The 19,504-nt window shown below is 42.4% G+C and overlaps 1 protein-coding gene across 2 annotated transcripts in view; it reads right to left on the bottom strand.

Moving 5' to 3' along the window:
* Positions 1-13,899, bottom strand: part of TCF25 (TCF25 ribosome quality control complex subunit) — a 51,283-nt gene extending 37,384 nt beyond the window's left edge. For both annotated transcript variants that reach the window (XM_085895409.1, XM_085895410.1), the window contains exons 1-7: positions 13,594-13,899; positions 11,601-11,723; positions 5,749-5,805; positions 2,773-2,876; positions 1,549-1,614; positions 988-1,067; positions 346-476 (exon numbers count right to left, since the gene is read on the bottom strand). In XM_085895409.1, coding sequence (XP_085751535.1) covers positions 346-476; positions 988-1,067; positions 1,549-1,614; positions 2,773-2,876; positions 5,749-5,805; positions 11,601-11,723; positions 13,594-13,794 — 762 coding nt within the window. In that variant the 5' untranslated portion in view covers positions 13,795-13,899. The remainder of the gene's footprint in view (positions 1-345; positions 477-987; positions 1,068-1,548; positions 1,615-2,772; positions 2,877-5,748; positions 5,806-11,600; positions 11,724-13,593) is intronic.
* Between the last annotated feature and the right edge of the window lie 5,605 nt (positions 13,900-19,504).

Here is a 19,504-nt window from a genome sequence, read left to right as displayed (position 1 = left end):
AAATGATCGATCAATGCCAGGCATTGCAAGGGGAATAGTATCAAAAGATTATGATAAAATTATATTTCATAAAAGAAACTACTTGCTCCAGAATTGGAAACACTTTATTTGAGCCAATTTTTTTTGGAGGTTTTCTTTTTTAATTTAAGGGGAAAATAATCAACGACAAAAGCAAAGTACCAGGTTAAGGGCCACCGCCTTATGATGTGCGGTGAGTGACAAATGGGGAAACATCCTGCATGGAGAATTCTTGCACTGAGATTTTCACAACCAAAGCAAGCCTTCTTCTTAAAAAAAAAAAAAAAAAAAAAAAAAAACACTAAAAATTAATCTCCCAAGACCTACCATGATATGGTTCGGTTCCATCGACTCCACAGCATCCCAGAAGCGGACTTGAAAATTCTGATAATCCTTGCTATGTACAAATGTAAAATAGTGAATGCCATCTTTACCGCTGGTAAGTTCCATTGACAAACCTGAAAATTATACAAGAGGATAATTAATTAATTTCATACAATAACCCGACAAACTGAGCTGGCAGATGTATTCATCTGAAATATACAATTCCCTAATCTCACTGGTGCTCGTACAAGATACAACATTTAAATTACGGCAAAAACAAATTAATCAGGAGTAATCTGTGAAGATTCTTGTACATCAAGGATTCATGACATAACCAACAGAATAAACATCACCATTTTAAACCCAATTCCTATATGTTAAATGAAAACTTTACATTACACAATCATACGTATGACATGCTGTGAGGTCAAAGTCAAACATGATGATCAACTCCGCCTCTGCTCGAGTTGAACACAACTCACTGCTGGGCTGCAGTAGCTTTAGCACAATTTGTTTGCGATGAACCAAAGCGAAGCGACGGTGATCAGTGGAAGCATTGTATAAATACAAGGTTGAGGTTCATGGAAAGGCGAGTGTTGTACGTACAACATACCAAAGTATTTGCGGTGACATGCTATCACTTGCCTGTTCGTGCCAAGCGCGGCCATGCTTGCTGTGCAGTCACCAACCAGGTTTTCGGCATTGCTTGCCGGGTGTTTTGACGCCTGCAGTAAGCAAAGAAAGGTACCGGAAACAAAAATGGTGTCATCAGATCTCAAAATTGCCAAAAGTATTTGGAGAGCACATTCATTTTAAAATAAAATGAACTCAAGTTTTAGATGCATTTACTTCCCTCCCCCCCCCCACCCCTCAACAGGAAACATTGCAAAGCAGCTTGTACATTATAATTATAAAGGTGTTTTATGTGACATGTATACGGTGCCAGCTTTGATGGTTCAATATGGTGAGGCCCTTTCCATCTACCAGCATGACAAGTACCTTGCCAAAGTGCCCAGGCAGCAGAGCAGAAGACACCAGGAGAAAAAAAAAAAAAACAACAAACAAACATACACAATTATCTTGCCCTTGGTGATGAAACATCAGTTCACAACTGTCAACCCATGTTGTTCGACTTGAGTGCCCATGTGCACCTTTCATAACAAGCCAGCATGAAGAGCACAGCTTACAGGTGTGCCAAAGACTTACCGTGAGTATCCCAGAACTGTTCTTGCTCCAAATAATCGTTTCAGTTCATTGTCAGGATTCAAGTGCCTGTAAGAAGATTAATCGTTCTCAAAAAAACAACATCATCATCATCACACACATATATTCCTCTTCTGTCATCATGGACTGTCCTAATGCTTCTTTTCCCCAATCACCATCACATTTGGGATTCAAACAAGGAATCGTCCACACAGTACCGCATCTTTCGGCTAATAAGTCGATGTGGAGTACAAGTCGAATTGGCTAATATTCACATTATTCTTTCCTTCATTCATAGATAAGTCGAGTTGGAGTACAAAATGAAGCAAAATCAACGACGGTGGTCTAGCAAATCTGTCATTCAGTGAGAAAGAAAATAGAGGTCTTAATTTCCCCCTGACACTGTCACCAAGTACTTCCAGAGTAAGGAATATCAATGAGCTGTTTTGTGAATATTATTCGAATCATTTTGTGGGACGCCCTTTCGGATAAATTAGGAATGTAAAAAGTTTTTCAACTTATATGTTATCATGAACATAGAGGAACAGTACTTGAAACAAGCTCCAAAATAATCACATCTTAAACCATATGTTGTTCGTCTTTCGGCTGCTCCCGTTAGGGGTCGCCACAGCGGATCATCCGTTATGATCCGCATACCAATTTGGCACAGGTTTTACGCCGGATGCCCTTCCTGACGCAACCCTGGTTGCCTCTTACGACACAGGGATAAGGATTGGGTTTCGCCATGATTCCGGGCTGCCCTACACCCTCTCATAGCACGGCCCAGCGCAGAGCCCCCGTCCTCAAGCGATCCTCCAACCCAAGCCTCCGAGTAGCCGGATTACAGTCGCACGCCACTACACCCGGTCCACATCTTAAACCATATAGGTAAGTCAATTCTGAGTACAAGTCCAGGTGTGGACTTCAGATGAAAAAAAATAAATAATAATAAACCTTTTCATCTCCACCTCTCAATTCCTACATATTTCTGTTGAAGACCTCTTAAAATATGAAAATTATGTTCATTATCAAAAATTTCAGTTTTTCGAATCTGTTTGCATCAAACACTTGTGTTTGAAAGATATATAATGCAGTAAAGTGAGGGATTAACAACATTATTTAAATCAGGGTTCCAAGACAACCAAATACAACTCAATGAGCCAGTCAGCCAGGCTGCACAAAGTGAACATTTCATGTCCATACACTTACATTGACTTTGTTACTCACCTGTGTTCTACCTGTAGACGCAGTCTGCTCTTTTTTAGTGGACTCTCCACCACATACAGCTCTTCTTTCTCACCATCATCTACAAAACCCAGGTCAGCTTCATCCTGACACACAAACCACACCAAAATAAAATACAGCAACTCCTTTCCCATTTAGACTGGTGTTGGCTCAAGTCTTCGGGTCCTAAGTTAGAGCCCCTGTCATGCAGTTACCACGACACCAAATGGCACTCAGCTTGTCATCCTTCCAAGGTCGGCAAAATCAGTACCAGCTTACTGGGAATAATGCGCCCTTCTAGTATCCTGCATCGGAGTGACCACCTGTCCAGGATTGTGCCCCCTCGCCAATGGGAAACTGCCTCAGCAGCCCTATCCGTTTGAAGACACAAAAGGAGCACTTCACTCTTCTTCTTTCCCATTTCATGAGGTTCTTCTTCCTCTTACAAAAATGTCTTTAAACAAAACAATCATTCGCATAAGCCTGGTGTTGGCTTCATGGTTAAGGTGGCAGATTGAATCTTTTAGGGTCTCGAGGTCAGGCCCCTGTTTGCCCGTTGAATCAACACCACGTGGGTTAACTCAGCCTGTAATCCTTCCGAAGACAACAAAATGAGTACCAGCTTACTGGGAGCAGGGGCACTACATTAGAGGCACAGTCGCACCCCAGAAAAAATGATGCAGCCAAGCAGCTTCAGACCGCATCCGAATAAACAAACAAAACAATCGTTGACACGAAGGTTTTTCTTATTATTTTTTTCCCCCAAATCATCTCAAATATTGCACATGTACAAAAACAGACTTGTAAATATAGTTTTCAAAAAATAAGAAAATTCACATATATTTTAATTGAAAACCAAACTAAAGATTTATGAGTTTTTTTCAACAATGTAATACAGTACGTTTAAAATTGAGAACAAACTTAGAATTGAAATACAACCAACACGAGTTTGAAATAATAATATAAAAAAAAAACCTTCTCAGCCCAGTTGTATCCACTCAACAAAATCCAAACAAGGAAAAATTCACGGATCCTTCGCGTCCGTAAAATAGTGAACGCTTTGCAAAAACATTTGTCTTTGTCCATCTCACAAAGGTAGGTCATGTATGGGAGCACGTCGGTGCATCCACTTTCCACCGGTACTCCAGGGGCCTCCGCCTGGCCATCCCCCAGGCAGATGCCTGGCACATCCCCATCTCCTTGAGATGCCGATCAACCTGCTGCAACCACGAGGGACGTGGTCGGCCCATTGACCTCCTCCACTCACGAGGCTCCCTTGCTGAAATAATCTGGTGAGCAGCATCAGCGCCAAATCTCATTTGAGTCTCTCTCATAAACTACTCGTTGGACACAAAGTCCGACCAGCGATAGCCAAGGATTCTCCGAAGAGACCTGGTACCGAAGGAATTAAGTCTCCCTCTCAGATCCCTGGTCAGAATCCAAGTCTCACATCCGTAGAGTAAGACTAAAAGCACCAAGGACCTGAAGACTCGGACTTTCGTCCTCCCGCACAGGTACCGGCAGCGCCACACCCCATGATCCAGTGAATTCATGACTCCCCAGGCTCGACCCAGATGTCTGTCGACCTCTGGCTCACAGCCAGCAGAGACATGAATATCACTGCCAAAGAAAGTGAATCTCTCCACGACCTCAACATCCTCACCACAAACAGGCACAGACAGGACAGCAGCATCCAAGATGTCATTGAAAGCCTGGATCTTAGTTTTGACCCAGAAAACCCATAATCCCAGCTGCTCCAACTCCTCATTCAGCACCTCAAGGTGGTGATCATCATTTCACATAATTCATCACAAAATCTGGTGGAGAAAAATTATAATTTTAGAATTGAAATACAATTTGTTGATATGATTTGTTTTTTTCCCCCCGTTTTCAAAATTTGGCTCTTTTTTTCCTGACGCTGATCCTGCTCACCAGATTCCCTCACCGAGGAAGCTTCGTGAGTGGAGAAGGCCAAGGGGCCGACCACATGTCTCATGGTTGCAGCAGGTTGATCGACATCTTGAGGAGATGTGGATGGGCCAAGCATCTGCCTGGGGGATGGCCAGACGGAGGCCCCTGGGGTACCGGCGGAAATAATTAATAACGCTATGCCCATTACATAACCCCAAATAAATAAAATCCAGAGGGGTTATGTCCAGCGAACATGGTGGACACAGAATCGGACCATCACACGCAATCCATCCATCATTGAGGAAATCGAACACTATCAGACTCCAGTATCAGGGAGCTCCGTCCTGTTGGTAAATGACCTCTTGTTGCAGGTCGCAAGTATTCCAATATATCCAGGTAATTGTTGGACTTTTAAAATCGTGGCTTCGGCAAAGAAAAATGGCCCATTGACTTCAGCTGGTGCAAAGAAGAACAGCCTCCAAAAAGGTCAATACGAGCTTGATAAATGTTCTTTCATGTGCAGCACACCAAATCATTGCATCCCCTCTTATTGCAGTTCAATTTTGGAACGATAATTTGTGGACAGCCTGTGCATCACCAATTACAATGCACAGCATTTGTTAACGTACCCTTCCTTATACGAAGTACCCCATTTATCCAATGTACTGACATGATATGTAGAACATCCAAAGCTCAAAAGCATATTTTTATGAAAGTTGCTTAATACTTTTTATTCGCATGATTGTTAGCTGAACTTCTTCACACAAAACAATGCACTCCACAATACAGCACCTCCTTCGAAAACCACATTGGAAAAAACGGTTTTCCTTGTACTTTGTGGGAGAGCAAACTCAAAACGAGACAGCTCAGTCAAACAAGTTGACAACAAAGTACTCTGAAACTACAACGCATATTAAGATAGATAATCACCACAACTCAAAGAGATATAAGAATGATCAAACCAATTACATTGTGAAAAATGGCAAAACCTTATTTATATTATCAGAATTATAGAAGTACTTTGCCATCAACAATGCATATCACAAAAGTTGAAATGAAGTCACTTACATCGACATTTGCACATCCTTTCTTGGGCTTCTTCTTCACCTTTTTCTTTTTCTGTCCCTGAAAAAAAAGCCGTCAATCTTTACAAACCGTGGCAAGAAAAGACTGGGAAATGATCCCACATCAAAGACCAATGGCAGATGAATGGGGTCGAGAAGTTTATTTTTGAAACGTGCATGGCCGAGTTTTATTATTGTTTCGTATGCAGCATGTGGATGTTGGTTTGCATCATTGCTGGGAGCGCAACTGTGCCACAGATACAATACCCCCTGCAAGTTAGAACAGGAACATGTATTGTGTTTAGCGTGTCGGCGATAAATTGTTCACTCTTCCAGAAAGACACCATGGGATCTTACCATCCACCAATCAATGCTGGTGGACAGGACACCCAGTTGAATATCTATCCTATGGACGAGACACACATTCATGTCTCGCCCTGCATGCGGCACTCCAGTACGTCAGTTTATAGCTGGACTGAGATTCAAACTCATGGGAGACAGCTCAGAGGTGAGTGTGCGTACCTCGAGTCTATCCTGCCAGATAGGGTGAAGGAACCACACAGCGAGTGCAATGACATTGTCCAGAACACCAACAATAAAACAAGCTGACTAACATATCTTGCAAAAACTTCGTTTTGGCAAGATAATAAACCAATGTCACCCGCAGGGTGACCCGTATCTTGCCAAAAGGTGACCATGTGTGACTTCTATAAGGTCATACTGAGGTGAACAGAGCTGATATCCACCAGGAGCGACTCCTTGAGGAATATCTGCCTACGAGAGATTCCGATGAGAATCGTTCTACAGAGTAACCATGAAAAATAAGTGTTTGCCTCATAACGTCACCAAATGATGTCATAATGTCTCAAGCTTGACATATCTAGAAAGCACTCATCGAGGTGTTCAATTTGAGGTGCTACACGATATGGTTCCTAAAACTTGAAAATTTGACCTTGGGGTCAAATATGTTTGACCTGAGGCGCTAACCATGAAGGTCAAGGCCAATCGCCACCAAAAATTAATCAGCTGAGCGCCAGACCATGAACTATATTCTCATGAAGTTTGAAGACGATCCGATCAAAATTACTCAAAAAATAAGGGTTTCGTCGACTCCCCTGATTTGCGACAAAGTGACCTTGACCTTTGACCTTGACCTTCAAAATTTTATGCGCTGAAAGGGACCTCTATAGGCCTCTGATATGCGAAGTTACAAAAATTTCCAATTATAACTGTGCTCTGCAGAATTTTTTATACGTGATTACAGACAAACAAAAACAAAAAAAAAAAAACATACAAGCTGACTAACATATCTTGCAAAAACTTCGTTTTGGCAAGATAAAAAACCAAAAAAAAACCCCAGAATAAACTGGTGAGTTCATAGAACACATTACCCTAAGCAGTTTTCAGAAAAATAGCACCGCAAAGCGGGTGTAACCCCTCAGCCCCTTGACGAAAACCAATTTCAAGATGGTGGCCATATTGAAAACCTCAGCACGCCCATTTTCGAAAGGAACCTTCCTCTACTCAACCCCAACACACCCAGCAAAAATGGATTTAATCGGACAAGGCGTTCTCCTCGAAATCGACGGAAACCAATTTCAAGATGGCTGCCATGGAGGCCACATTGAAAATCGCAGCACGTCCATTTTCGAAAGGAACCTTCCTCTACTCAGCCCCAACATATCCTGCAAAAATGGATTTAATCGGACAAGGCGGTCTCCTTGAAATTGACGGAAACCAAAAGTTGACAGACGCTCGGACGGACGGACGCCCGGACAACGCCTGTGACGACAATACCCCTTAGCCCAATTGGGCTGAGAGGTAAAAAGGACGTGGCAAGGGTTACCCCGTCCCTCTATTTCGAGAAAGTTAGCTCAGGCACTGCATTGCTGGGCACCGCCATTTTGTCGGAATCTCGATGTTCCCCCGCCCTGAGAGCATGAGCGACAAATTTGATTGGTCAAGACAGCGTACAATTTTGCCAAAGTACTGCTAAACTAATGGTTTTTGGAAATACATACAAAGGTCCATTCAAAAATGATGCAACGCATGGGGGGAAGGGGTGGATATATATCCAGGCATTAAGAAGTGCTACAGGGGGATGGGGTGGGGTGGGGGCGGGGGTGTTTCCAGTGCCCTTACATAAGGCAAAATCAATGACAACTATGTTCCAGGCACCCTTTATTTAAAGTTGTAAGTATTTAATAATACACATATTCAATACATCAATGGTAAAAGCAAATCACTTTGTTTAAAACGTCGCCTTCCCATGGTAGTCGTCACGTTTGAAGAGGAAGTCGTGGTGTACACATGTGAACAGATAGATGGGGAAGGGTGGATATTTATCTGACATTTTCTCCTTCATGGCATGTTGGATGCCAGCTCGGGTTGCTTTTTTATTTCAGCCCATATTTTCGTAACTATGAGCTGAACGGCCTTTTTGGACATTTCTGGGTGAGCATTCCCACAAGCTTGAATGAGATTCTGGTGCAGCTTTTCTCGATCAGCCATGGCGTTGGCGAGATATCTCACTGTAAACTGGTGACTGAAGACAAAGTGACGTCACTTCCCTAAGAGGACGGTATATTTTGTATATTCCATTCCATTAAATTGTACAATTTTATCAACCTCCGCCATCGAAGATCGGAGGTTACTGTTTTCACCCCTTTCTGTTTGTTTGTTTGTTTGTTTGTGAACAGTATTACGGAAAAAAACTCCTCGACGGATTGCGACGAAACTTGGTGGGGGGGTGAGGTCTGGTCCAAGGATCATGCTATTAGATTTTGGACTTGGTCCAAAATCCAATATGGCCACTATGGCGGGCATTTTGAAGTTATTTGAATTTTTTTTTTGCATTTCTGCATGTTTTAAGTGATTTCCAACCCCCCCACCCCCCAAAAAAAAAAATTGCTAGAGAAAAAAAATTCTTTGCAACTTTTTTTTTCAACAAAATTTCGATTTTTTTTTTGCATTTCTACATGTTATAAGTGATTTCCAACAACAAAAAAAAACATGCCAAAATTATAATTGCGGCTGATTTTGGAACTTCAGGTGGATATACCCACGTAAAATCAATTTCTGTCTCAAGGAATCTAGTTATGACGAATGAATTGAGTATTTAAAAGTTAAAAGTAAAAGGGAAAGTTGCAAACTATAACTCTGTGTGCACTGTTGACATCAAATTGAATGAATATGATATCAGGTCCACTTGAGTGACCTAGCAGTATTGGCGGCGGAGGTTTTGCACTCTACCGAGTGCTCCCCCTCTAGTTAAAACATGTTTCTGTAATCACCAAGGTCTGTACAATATAAAATGTTATAAAATGTAAATTTCAAAGTCACAAAATTAATATTGTTGGTGCAGTTTTGATGACTATACCATCATTGCTTTTTCCACAGACACTTAATCTCATTTGCAAATGAAAGCAATTGAACACAGACTCCATGGCCAAAAGTATGTGGAGAGGAGGAGATTGGAACCATACTCTGTGCAGAGCGTTGGTGATGCTTAAGCAGTCTCCTTGGCTATTGGGCACAATCCTGGATGGGTCGCCACTCCGGCACATTATACCAGCATGTTGGCACTCAATTTTGCCGACCTTGGAAGGATGACAGGCCGAGTTAACCCCACCTGGTATAAATTAAACAGCTGAGTGGGATTTGAACTCAGGACCCTCGGATCCAAAGCCCTCCACCCTAACCATCAAGCCAACACCAGGCATAAAGTGTGTGGACACCCCTTCTAATTAGTGGATTCGGCTATTTCAGCCACACCCATTGCCGACAGGTGTATAAAATCAAGTACACAGCCATGCAATCTCCATAGACAAACACTGGACTAGTAGTGGAATGTGCCGTACTAAAGAGCTCAGTGACTTTCAACGTGGCACCATCGTGGGATGCCACCTTTCCAACAAGTCAGTTCATCAAATTTCTGCCCTGCTAGAGCTGCCCCGTTCAACTGTAAGTGCTGTTATTGTGAAGTGGAAATGTCTCGAAGCAACAACAGCTCAGCCGCGAAATGGTAGGGCATACAAGCTCACAGAACGGGACTGCTGTGTGCTGAAGTGCGGAGCGTGGAAAAATTGTCTGTTGTCAGTTGCAACACCCACTACCGAGTTCCAAACTGACTGGAAGCAACACCAGCACAAGCACTGTTCATCGTGAGCTTCATTAAATGGGTTTCCATGGCCAAACAGCCGCACACAAGCCTAAGATCACCATGCGCAATGCCAAGTGTCGACTGGAGTGGTGTAACTCACACCACCATTGGATTCTGGAGCAGTGGAAACGTGTTCTCTGGAGTGATGAATTACGCTTCACCATCTGGCAGTCTGACAGACTAATCTGGGTTTGGCAGATGCCAGGAGAATGCTACCTCTCCGAATGCATAGTGCCAACTGTAAAGTTTGGTGGAGGAGGAATAATGGTCTGGGGCTGTTTTTCATGATTCGGGCTAGGCCTCTTGGTTTGAGTGAAGGGAAATCTTAACGCTACAGCACACAATAACATTCTAGATGATTCTGTGCTTTCAACTTTGTGGCAACAGTTCGGGGAAGACCCTTTCCTTGTCAGCATGACAATGCCCCCATGCACAAAGCTAGGTCCACACAGAAGTGGTTTGTCGAGATCGGTGTCGAAGAACTTGACTGGCCTGCACAGAGGCCTGATCTCAACCCCATCAAACACCTTTCGGATGAATTGGAACGCCGACTGCGAGCCAGACCTAATCGCCCAACATCAGTGCCCGACCTCACTGATGCTCTTGTGGCTGAATGGAAGCAAATTCCCACAGCAATGTTCCAACATCTGGTGGAAAGCCTTCCTTGAGAGTAGAGGCTGTTATTGCAAAGGGTGTGGGGGGGGCGTGGGTGGGACCAACTCCATATTAATGCCCATGATTTTGGAATGAGATGTTGGACGAGCATGTGTCTACATCGTGTGTTTAGAAACGACTACATCACTTCAAAGGATTTGTCCGATGAAGTCATTGCAGGGATTCCAACTACTGCCTGGTCATATTAACGGTATACCGTACCACCTTTACTTTTTCAAATATAGTTCATAGTAACTGAAAAAAAACAACGGGATTCAATGGCATCCCAGGATTAAGGAATGAAATAGGGGGGGGGGCGGGGAGGTTGGGGCATCTTCATCGAACTTTACATGATATTTTAGGGGGTATCTGTTCAGCGTTACAGAGTGTGACAGGGGGTGTGGGATGTTTCATTTGGGCAAAAAAATGCATCATGCAATTTTTGAATGGCCCCTAAGATGATTTGAGTTTCAGAGTTCAAAATATATAATTTTATTGAAATAAAAGAAAAGTTAAAGGCAGTTGAAAAAACAAATCTTTGAATCGGAAGTTTACCACCGTTGATTTTTTGGGATACAGTCTTTTTCACCACCTTATTGAACACACTAAATTAGTTATTCGTGTCCTTCATGACAACCCTAAAAACAATAAATTTCCTGTTTTGGAATGTTTTTCAATTCTGTTTGACTGCCAGACAGAGACAGACAGACAGATAAACTGAAGCAATTGCTTTACCCCACTGCGCACATGCGGGACAAGACAGCGTACAATTTTTCAAATTCAGAGCTAAAGTACTGCTCAGCTACAGGATTGTGTTTTAGTGGTCAAAATATGAAATTCAATTAAAATAATTAAAGTAGTTGCTTGATCATAGACCGACAAACGCACAAACAGAGTGAAGGAACTGCTTTCCCTCGCTTTGCACTTCACATACGGGTTACTAAAGAGTGTGTTTGAAAGAGGTCAGGAGGCAGAGGTAAGAAGCAAAGATGCAAATGAAGATAATGAAGGGAATATAACAGAGATAAAGGAATAGTCACCTGTTGCACGTTCTTGTGGAAGTGAGGATTGTCTGCTACAAGCTGTGCATCGGGGCTAGCTTGAGTTTCTGGACTTCTTGTCACATCCTGCACCTCCAAACTTGTACCCTTTTGTTCAGTTAACTACAAAACAAAACCACCATAAAATAAGGGATTAGAGAAATCATAAGGTCTCCTATGAAGAAATCGGATGCCATCAGCAGTCAGCTCGTTTTCGAGACTGACTTGTCACAAGCAAAGTTCAGGTTGTCCGAAGGAAGCGTTGAGCACAAACTCGCTCCTGGGATATTAACCCGATGCGTTGACGCCACAACTGTTCCACAAATACCGGTGGCAAGTGATCTACAGCTGGTACTCCTGTATCACTTTCAAGGCGACGGTATATTTTGCAGTCAACCTACGCTGCCCTGGTCACTTTTGGCACAGAGGATCCACGCTGCACTGACACACACCATGCATGCCTGTCCTTTGCCTTCTCTTCCCATTTCTGTTCATCTATGCCAGTGGCCCTGAGATCTCTTTATACAGTCCAAATAACACAACCGTGGTCGCCCAACGTTGTGTTGCCCCTGGGAAAGTTTACGACATAAGTCTCTGGCAGATCAACCTCCATTCTGACCACATGACCAGAACAGGTGAGCTGTTCCTTCAGGAATATAGTTTCAATATCAGGCAAACCAGCCCAATTCAGCATCTTGTTGGTTGTCACATTATTACATCACTTAATCCTGAGGTTATTCCACAGATGCCGGAGATACTCTCGCGATAAACGACAGGTGTACCTTTTGGAGAGGGTATATATCTTCAAGCTCGTGGGAAGTTTGAATCACGTGGGAAAGCAGACAGGGAAGGACAACAGCTGTGTACAGTGTACACCTTGCATTTTTTTTAGTGAGCTTAGTGCTGCGTCTTACTCCACAGTCAGTCACGCGATCGACCAAAAGCAGCACAGGTCGAGCAAATCCGTGTCACCAGCTCCTTATAGAAGCTGCAATCATTTGAGACGGTGTATACTGTGTTGTCAGTAAGCTGTTCGCCGATGCACAACTACTACGACTACTACTACTACTACTACTGTATTGTCAGTAGGCTGTTCGCCGATGTACAACTACTACGACTACTACTACTGTATACTGTGTTGTCAGTAGGCTGTTCGCTGATGTACAACTACTACGACTACAACTACTGTATACTGTGTTAGATGGCTGTTCGCCGATGCACAACTACTACGACTACTACTACTGTATTGTCAGTAGACTGTTCGCCGATATACAACTACTACTACTACTGTATTGTCAGTAGGCTGTTCGCCGATGTACACCTACTGTATACTGTGTTGTCAATTGGCTGTGCGCCGATGTACACCTACTACGACTACTACTACTGTATTGTCAGTAGGCTGTTCGCCGATATACAACTACTACTACTACTGTATTGTCAGTAGGCTGTTCGCCGATGTACACCTACTGTATACTGTGTTGTCAATTGGCTGTGCGCCGATGTACACCTACTACGACTACTACTACTACTGTATACCGTGTTGTCAGTTGGCTGTTCGCCGATGTACACCTACTACGACTACTACTACTACTGTATACCGTGTTGTCAGTAGGCTGTTCGCCGATGTACACCTACTACTACTACTGCTACTGTATACTGTGTTGTCAGTAGGCTGTTCGCCGATGTACACCTACTACTACTACTGCTACTGTATACTGTGTTGTCAGTAGGCTGTTCGCCGATGCTACGTTATCGGTACACCGACTACGTTACACCTACTACTACAACGACCACATGCCGCGTTTTCGGTCGGCTGCTCGGCAGTCAAGTCGTACCAAGCAACTTTCCACGTCCGATCCACTTGGGTTTACTTTCTCACCCCGTCCCGTCCGCAGCGAAACGAACAACGTCGGGTCAATCGTCATCACAAGTAACCAGGTCCACGTGTGGCGAGCTCACCGACCGGCGACATGCCGACGCACGGACCCCTCACCAGTCCAAAGCGGTTTTCCTGCCGGTTCACTCGCTGTTGTTTCTGTTTCCTGTGTTTCATCTTGTCAAAAGCTTTTCCTTCCACGGGTTCCGCCTTACTGCCCTTTTCCTCGGCACCATCACTGCCCAAGGCCGCGAGGGCCACCAGGTCCAGGTGCGTGTTTTGGTCTCCCTGGATCCTGCGCAGCGCTCGGGAGGACATGACCAACGATCCTGCAAGCGAACCGAACACAAGACCAAACGGCGGCTGAAAACGTCCACCGGGCGAGTGCAAGCGGAAGTTATCCCGGTCCGGTATATCTCTCGGGTCGGAGCAGCATGCCGCATATTTTTATTTAATTTGTTCGTACTTCTTCGATGTACTATTTTCCGATGTAGACATTTCAGATGCTGCACATATTTTAATGAGCACGTATAAACTGTAACAATAGATCAGAGCGAGAAACCAGCTTCATTAATCAGAACTGCTGTGATACACCCCAAAACGTAACGACAAACCCTATTCGAGGAAGACATTAAACTAACACCGTGGAAGACCTGAAATCATATGTTGGGGAAAATGCCATGTGGCAAATGTAGAAACATTTTATCATGATGGGGTTGGGAGTGATAAAATAAATAAATTGATGATATTATTAAAACTTGATATTAAAATAAAATATATTAGTTCTGAAATAAAAAGAATTGCCTGTCATGTGGAACTGTCTTGAGAATTTTGTATGAAAGACACAAACAAGTTGGAATCTGGACTTAAGAAAATGTCTAGGCTATCCACTAAGCTCTGATCGCTTCAAGAGAATATATCTTCCCAGTTTTGGGAGAAGCAGACTGACTTTTAACCTAAATAAGATGGAAACTTGTTTTAATGGCCATTGGAGTTGGCGTTTGACGTCATTGTAACATTCTGTGCGATTAATATGTCTGGGCTTGAATATGTGTTCCAACCATTTAAGCAGGAGCTGTCAAAGAAGATTGAAGATAAGGTTCACCTAGAAATTGTCAAGACCGGGCGAACTGGAGTCAGCGTCAGAAAATTATTTTAAAAACTGTGTCTTACTGGGAACTATATAAAGACGAAGATTCTCCGGTTATGTTGAGAGATCTGGAGTAAATCTGTCTGTCCAGAATCTCCTGTGCTAGCACAATGTAATCTGTTTGTTTGTTGAATAAATGTTTTAAAATTGTGCTGACGTGTATCTGTATCTACACAAACAATAGAAAAGAAGGGACATTGCATGACTTGTATAAAATTCCAAACAATAGAAATAAGACTCATTGAAAAAAAATCTCATGTGCATGCTGTACTGCCCTTGTGTTCTTAGGAGGAACCAAGGAATGCTCTCGAATAGTTCATATAAAGGGGCACCAATTTTAAAAACAAATTAATCACACACATACACATTATCTTATGTATTTTCGTTTTCAAAGTACACAAAAAAAAACTTTACATACTGACAGGTTTTAACCGAAACAATATATGAAGGGCGCCCCTTTATATGAACTTTGAGAGCATTACTTGGTTCCTCCGAAGAACACAAAAGGTTAGTACAGCATGCACGCGAGATGTTTTTTTCAATGTGTCTTATTTTCTATTGTTTGGAATTTTCTACAAGCCATGGAATGTTCCTTTTTTCTATAGTTTGCCATATGGCACATACCATATAAAGGGGACTTTTCTATGTCCCTGACATTTTTCCCAAGAATGCTCTTCAAATTTCAAGTCAATCGGATGAAAATTGACAATTTTAGAAATTCAGCCTGTGTTGACCTTTTGACAGATGTTGACCTCAAAAATAGTTGTTAGTTGAATTCAATGACCAAATGTGCAAATCCTCTTCAAATTTCAAGTCAATTGGATGAAAATTGAGGATTTCAGGAATTTGGCCTATGTTGAACTTTTGGCCGATGTGGACCTCAAAAATAATTGGTAGTTCAATTTAGTGACCTGATCTGCAATCCTGTTCAAATTTCAAGTCAATCGGATGAAAAATGACAACTTTAGTAATACAATCGATGGTATGTTGACCTCAAAAATAGTTGGTGGTTGAATTTAGTGACCTGATATGCAAATCCTGTTCAAATTTCAAGTCAATCGGATGAAAAATGAGGATTTCAGAAATTTGGCCTATGTTGACCTCAAAAATAATTGGTGGTTGAATTCAGTGAGCTGAGATGAAAATCCTCTTCAAATTTCAAGTCAATCAGATTAAAAATGACAACTTTAGAAACTCAGCCTATGTTGATCTTTTGACCCATGTGGACCTCATAAATAATTGGTAGTTGAATTCAATGAGATGATCTGAAAATCCTCTTCAAATTTCAAGTCAATCGGATGAAAAATGACAACTTTAGAAATTCGGTCGATGGTATGTTGACCTCAAAAATAATTGGTAGTTGAATTCAATGACCAAATGTGCAAATCCTCTTCAAATTTCAAGTCAATCAGATGAAAATTGAGGATTTCAGAAATTTGGCCTATGTTGAACTTAGGAATTTGGCCTATGTTGAACTTTTGGCCTATGTTGACCTCAAAAATAATTGGTGGTTGAATCAGTGAGATGATATGAAAATCCTCTTCAAATTTCAAGTCAATCGGATGAAAATTGACAACTTTAGAAATACAATCGATGGTATGTTGACCTCAAAAATAGTTGGTGGTTGAATTTAGTGACCTTAAGAAGATTAAGTTGTGCGTTTGGTTCATCCAGACAGTAAGGTGTTTAAACTGAAAAAAATAAAATAATAATAATGAGTCAAAGACGCGCGCGCGCACACGCGCACACACACACACACACACACACACACACACACACACACACACACACACACACACACACACACACACACACACACACACACACACACACACACACAGACAGAGGGAGAGAGACAAAGACATAAAGACACACAGAGAGACAGAGGGATAATTTCTCACCTTTGACTCGACTCATTCAAGGTCAGAGGACGTGAGAGAACTTCTTTCCAGCCAACAATAATGTCATTCAATTCTCTTCTGAACGATCGAATGTCTTCAAGGAAGTCATTCATTTTTAGCCACTCGTCGTGTAATTCAAAGGCCTCCTGTTCTAGATCAGTTATCAACTATGTTCTTATTGCGGACAACCTGTTAGAAAAAAGACATACAATAATTATTGGTTGTATAGTGATTTAATTCTGTATAAAACAACAAATAATGAATTGGGTTAAGCATCTCACCTGTCATCTTGTGAAAACGATTGATCTGCAAGGTCGGAGAAATTATCTGCACAATCCATTCTCGAAACAAAACATACGAAGCCCGAGCAATAAATACGAAGCCCGAGCATACGAAGCCTGAACATACGAAGCAATAAATATCCTCCTGTTGATGATGTAATGGGAGATTACACAACAATTGGTTTTTCAGGGTGTGTCCCACATAGGAAATGACTTCGGAATTATTTTTGGCTTGGTTGGGGCAAGGCAGCTTGGCTGATTCCAGACTGACTCATTTTAACATGAAAATGAAACGGCTTGCTTTGAATGATTTTGAGAAAACTTACGTTTAAAAGCTGTTTTTGCTTGCTTTTAGCTAAACTTTGTTCTGTGATGATTTAAGATATAACCATGAGAGACATGGGCACAGAACTTCCCTTTCTTTCGTGCTTGAAGAGATAAAGTGAATATACTCGATGGAAATGAATGTTATAAGAAAATGAAGTTATTCCCTAAAGTAGAACATGGGCAAATATTTGTTGGTTCGCTCTTTGAGTGGAATGAAAATATAAAAGGACTGTGATATGTTGGGGGGAAGAAGTGCTTTAATCAATGTCTCAATCTTTCATAGTCTCAATTTTACATTTGCTTGTATGGGATGGAAGGGGATAGGTGGGGAGAAAATCAGTCTCCTATGTTGGGCTTTTGAGGATTGAGTCAGAAAGTTTTTCCCTTTTCCCCCATTCATTTGAACGGGCATCCCAGAAACCACATTTATCATCTACTATTAGGTAACTGATTTAGACGGAGGACCCTAAGTCATGTGGTTGAGTTACTGGTGTTCACAGTCAGCGAGCGTTCCGCTGCGTCATGGAGTTATCCGTGTGCGACAGCCTGCGATTCCGGGGAGTCTGGTGGGAACCCAAGATATCTACCCCCCCCCCCTCGGGTGGTCTTCTCAACCAGACTACTTTTCTTCAAATTTCAAGTCAATCGGATGAAAATTGACCATTTTAGAAATTCGGTCTATGTTGACGTTTTGGCCAATACTGACCTCAAAATAATTAGTGATTGAATTTAGTGACCTGATTTGCAAATCCTGTTCAAATTTCAAGTCAATCGGATGAAAACTGACAATTTTAGAATTTCGGTCTACGCTGATCTTTTGGCCGATGTTGACCTCAAAATTAGTTGGTGGCTTAATTCAGTGAGATTATATGAAAATGTTGTTCAAATTTCATGTCAATCGGATGAAAATTGACAATTTTAGAAATTTTGGCCTATGTTGACCTCAAAAGTGACCACTATATCACATGGTCATGTAACAGGTGGTACAGTTTCAATTCCCTCTGCTGAACTGTTTTCGATGTACGCTCTTAACAAAATGCAGACACGTACAACGTACGACATACGTATGTACGCTACTTATTGCTTAATCCTGCTTTTCGCTTCATGAGCACAGGGTTATGAGTTCATACAATTGTAGATTACTTATATAATGTACAAATAAATTGATCCACTAATGCATATCCATAAATGATAAATAGTGCTGCCCACCAGTGGAAACCAAGCAGAATGACATGATATTTCTGACATTTGTGGATGATGCGTGGATAGTTGAATATGAGCAAAAAAGCAAAAACTATGGCACTTACGTGGAATTTGTTTTGAAAACCATTAATTAGATGTATTTGGCCTATGTATATTCCAAGTTTCAGTTACTTTCAATGTATAGCCTTTGAGATATGAGCACCAACACATTTCAAGTGGACGGACAGACTGACAGACACCAACGTGAATTTCGAAGGTTTTTGTTAAAAAACTCAAGAATGCCGAAATGGACGTTTTTGAAATTTGGAACACATTACCTCGATGTAAAAAGGATTTACTCCTGAAACTTGCAGCCAATTTCGTCCAGGAGAAGCCGAGATACGAATTTTCAGTCCCTGTGTTAAAGGTGCATACAGAGAAACGGTCTCATATAAAGGAAGGGGAGCTTTGCGCTTGTAAGAAATATCCCACGACTCCCGACTTATTGTAATTTGTGCTTTATTAGGCCGAGCAAAGCAAATTTGAGGCCATTTATTCCCGCGACGTGAAACACCCTGCTACCCATGCCTACAGGTCAGGTCAGGTATGGGAGCATGTGCCAGAACAGCGCGTCGCTGCGTCCACTTTCCGCCGGTACTCCAGGGGCCTCCGTCTGGCCATCCCCCAGGCAGATGCCAGGCCCATCCCCATCTCCTTGAGATGATGGTCAACCTGCTGCAACCATGAGGCACGTGGTCAGCCCACTGGCCTCCTTCACTCATGAGACTCCCCCGCTGAGAGAATCTGGTGAGCAGGATCAGCGTCAGGAAAACGAGCCACATGTCCATACAGCCGCAACTGACGGACTATGCAGGTAACAAATCTCATCCGAGTCTCTCTCAGCAACCGCTCGTTGGACACAAAATCCGACCAGCGATAGCCAAGGATTCTCCGAAGAGACCTGGTACCAAAGGAATTAAGTCTCCGTCTCAGATCCTTGGTCAGAGTCCAAGTCTCGCACCCATAGAGCAAGACTGGAAGTACCAAGGACCTGAAGACTCGGACTTTCGTCCTCCGCACAGGTACCGGCAGCGCCACACCCCATGATCCATTGAATCCATGACTCCCCAGGCCCGACCCAGCCGTCTATTGACCTCTGACTCGCAACCAGCAGAGACATGAATATC

The sequence above is a fragment of the Eptatretus burgeri genome, chromosome 9 (assembly GCF_056783735.1).
Source record: "Eptatretus burgeri isolate ZD-2024b chromosome 9, Ebu_testis_v1, whole genome shotgun sequence".
In the NCBI taxonomy this organism is placed as follows: domain Eukaryota; kingdom Metazoa; phylum Chordata; class Myxini; order Myxiniformes; family Myxinidae; genus Eptatretus; species Eptatretus burgeri.
The sequence above is the reverse complement of the archived record's forward strand: the minus strand, read 5'-3'. Positions and strand labels throughout refer to the sequence as shown.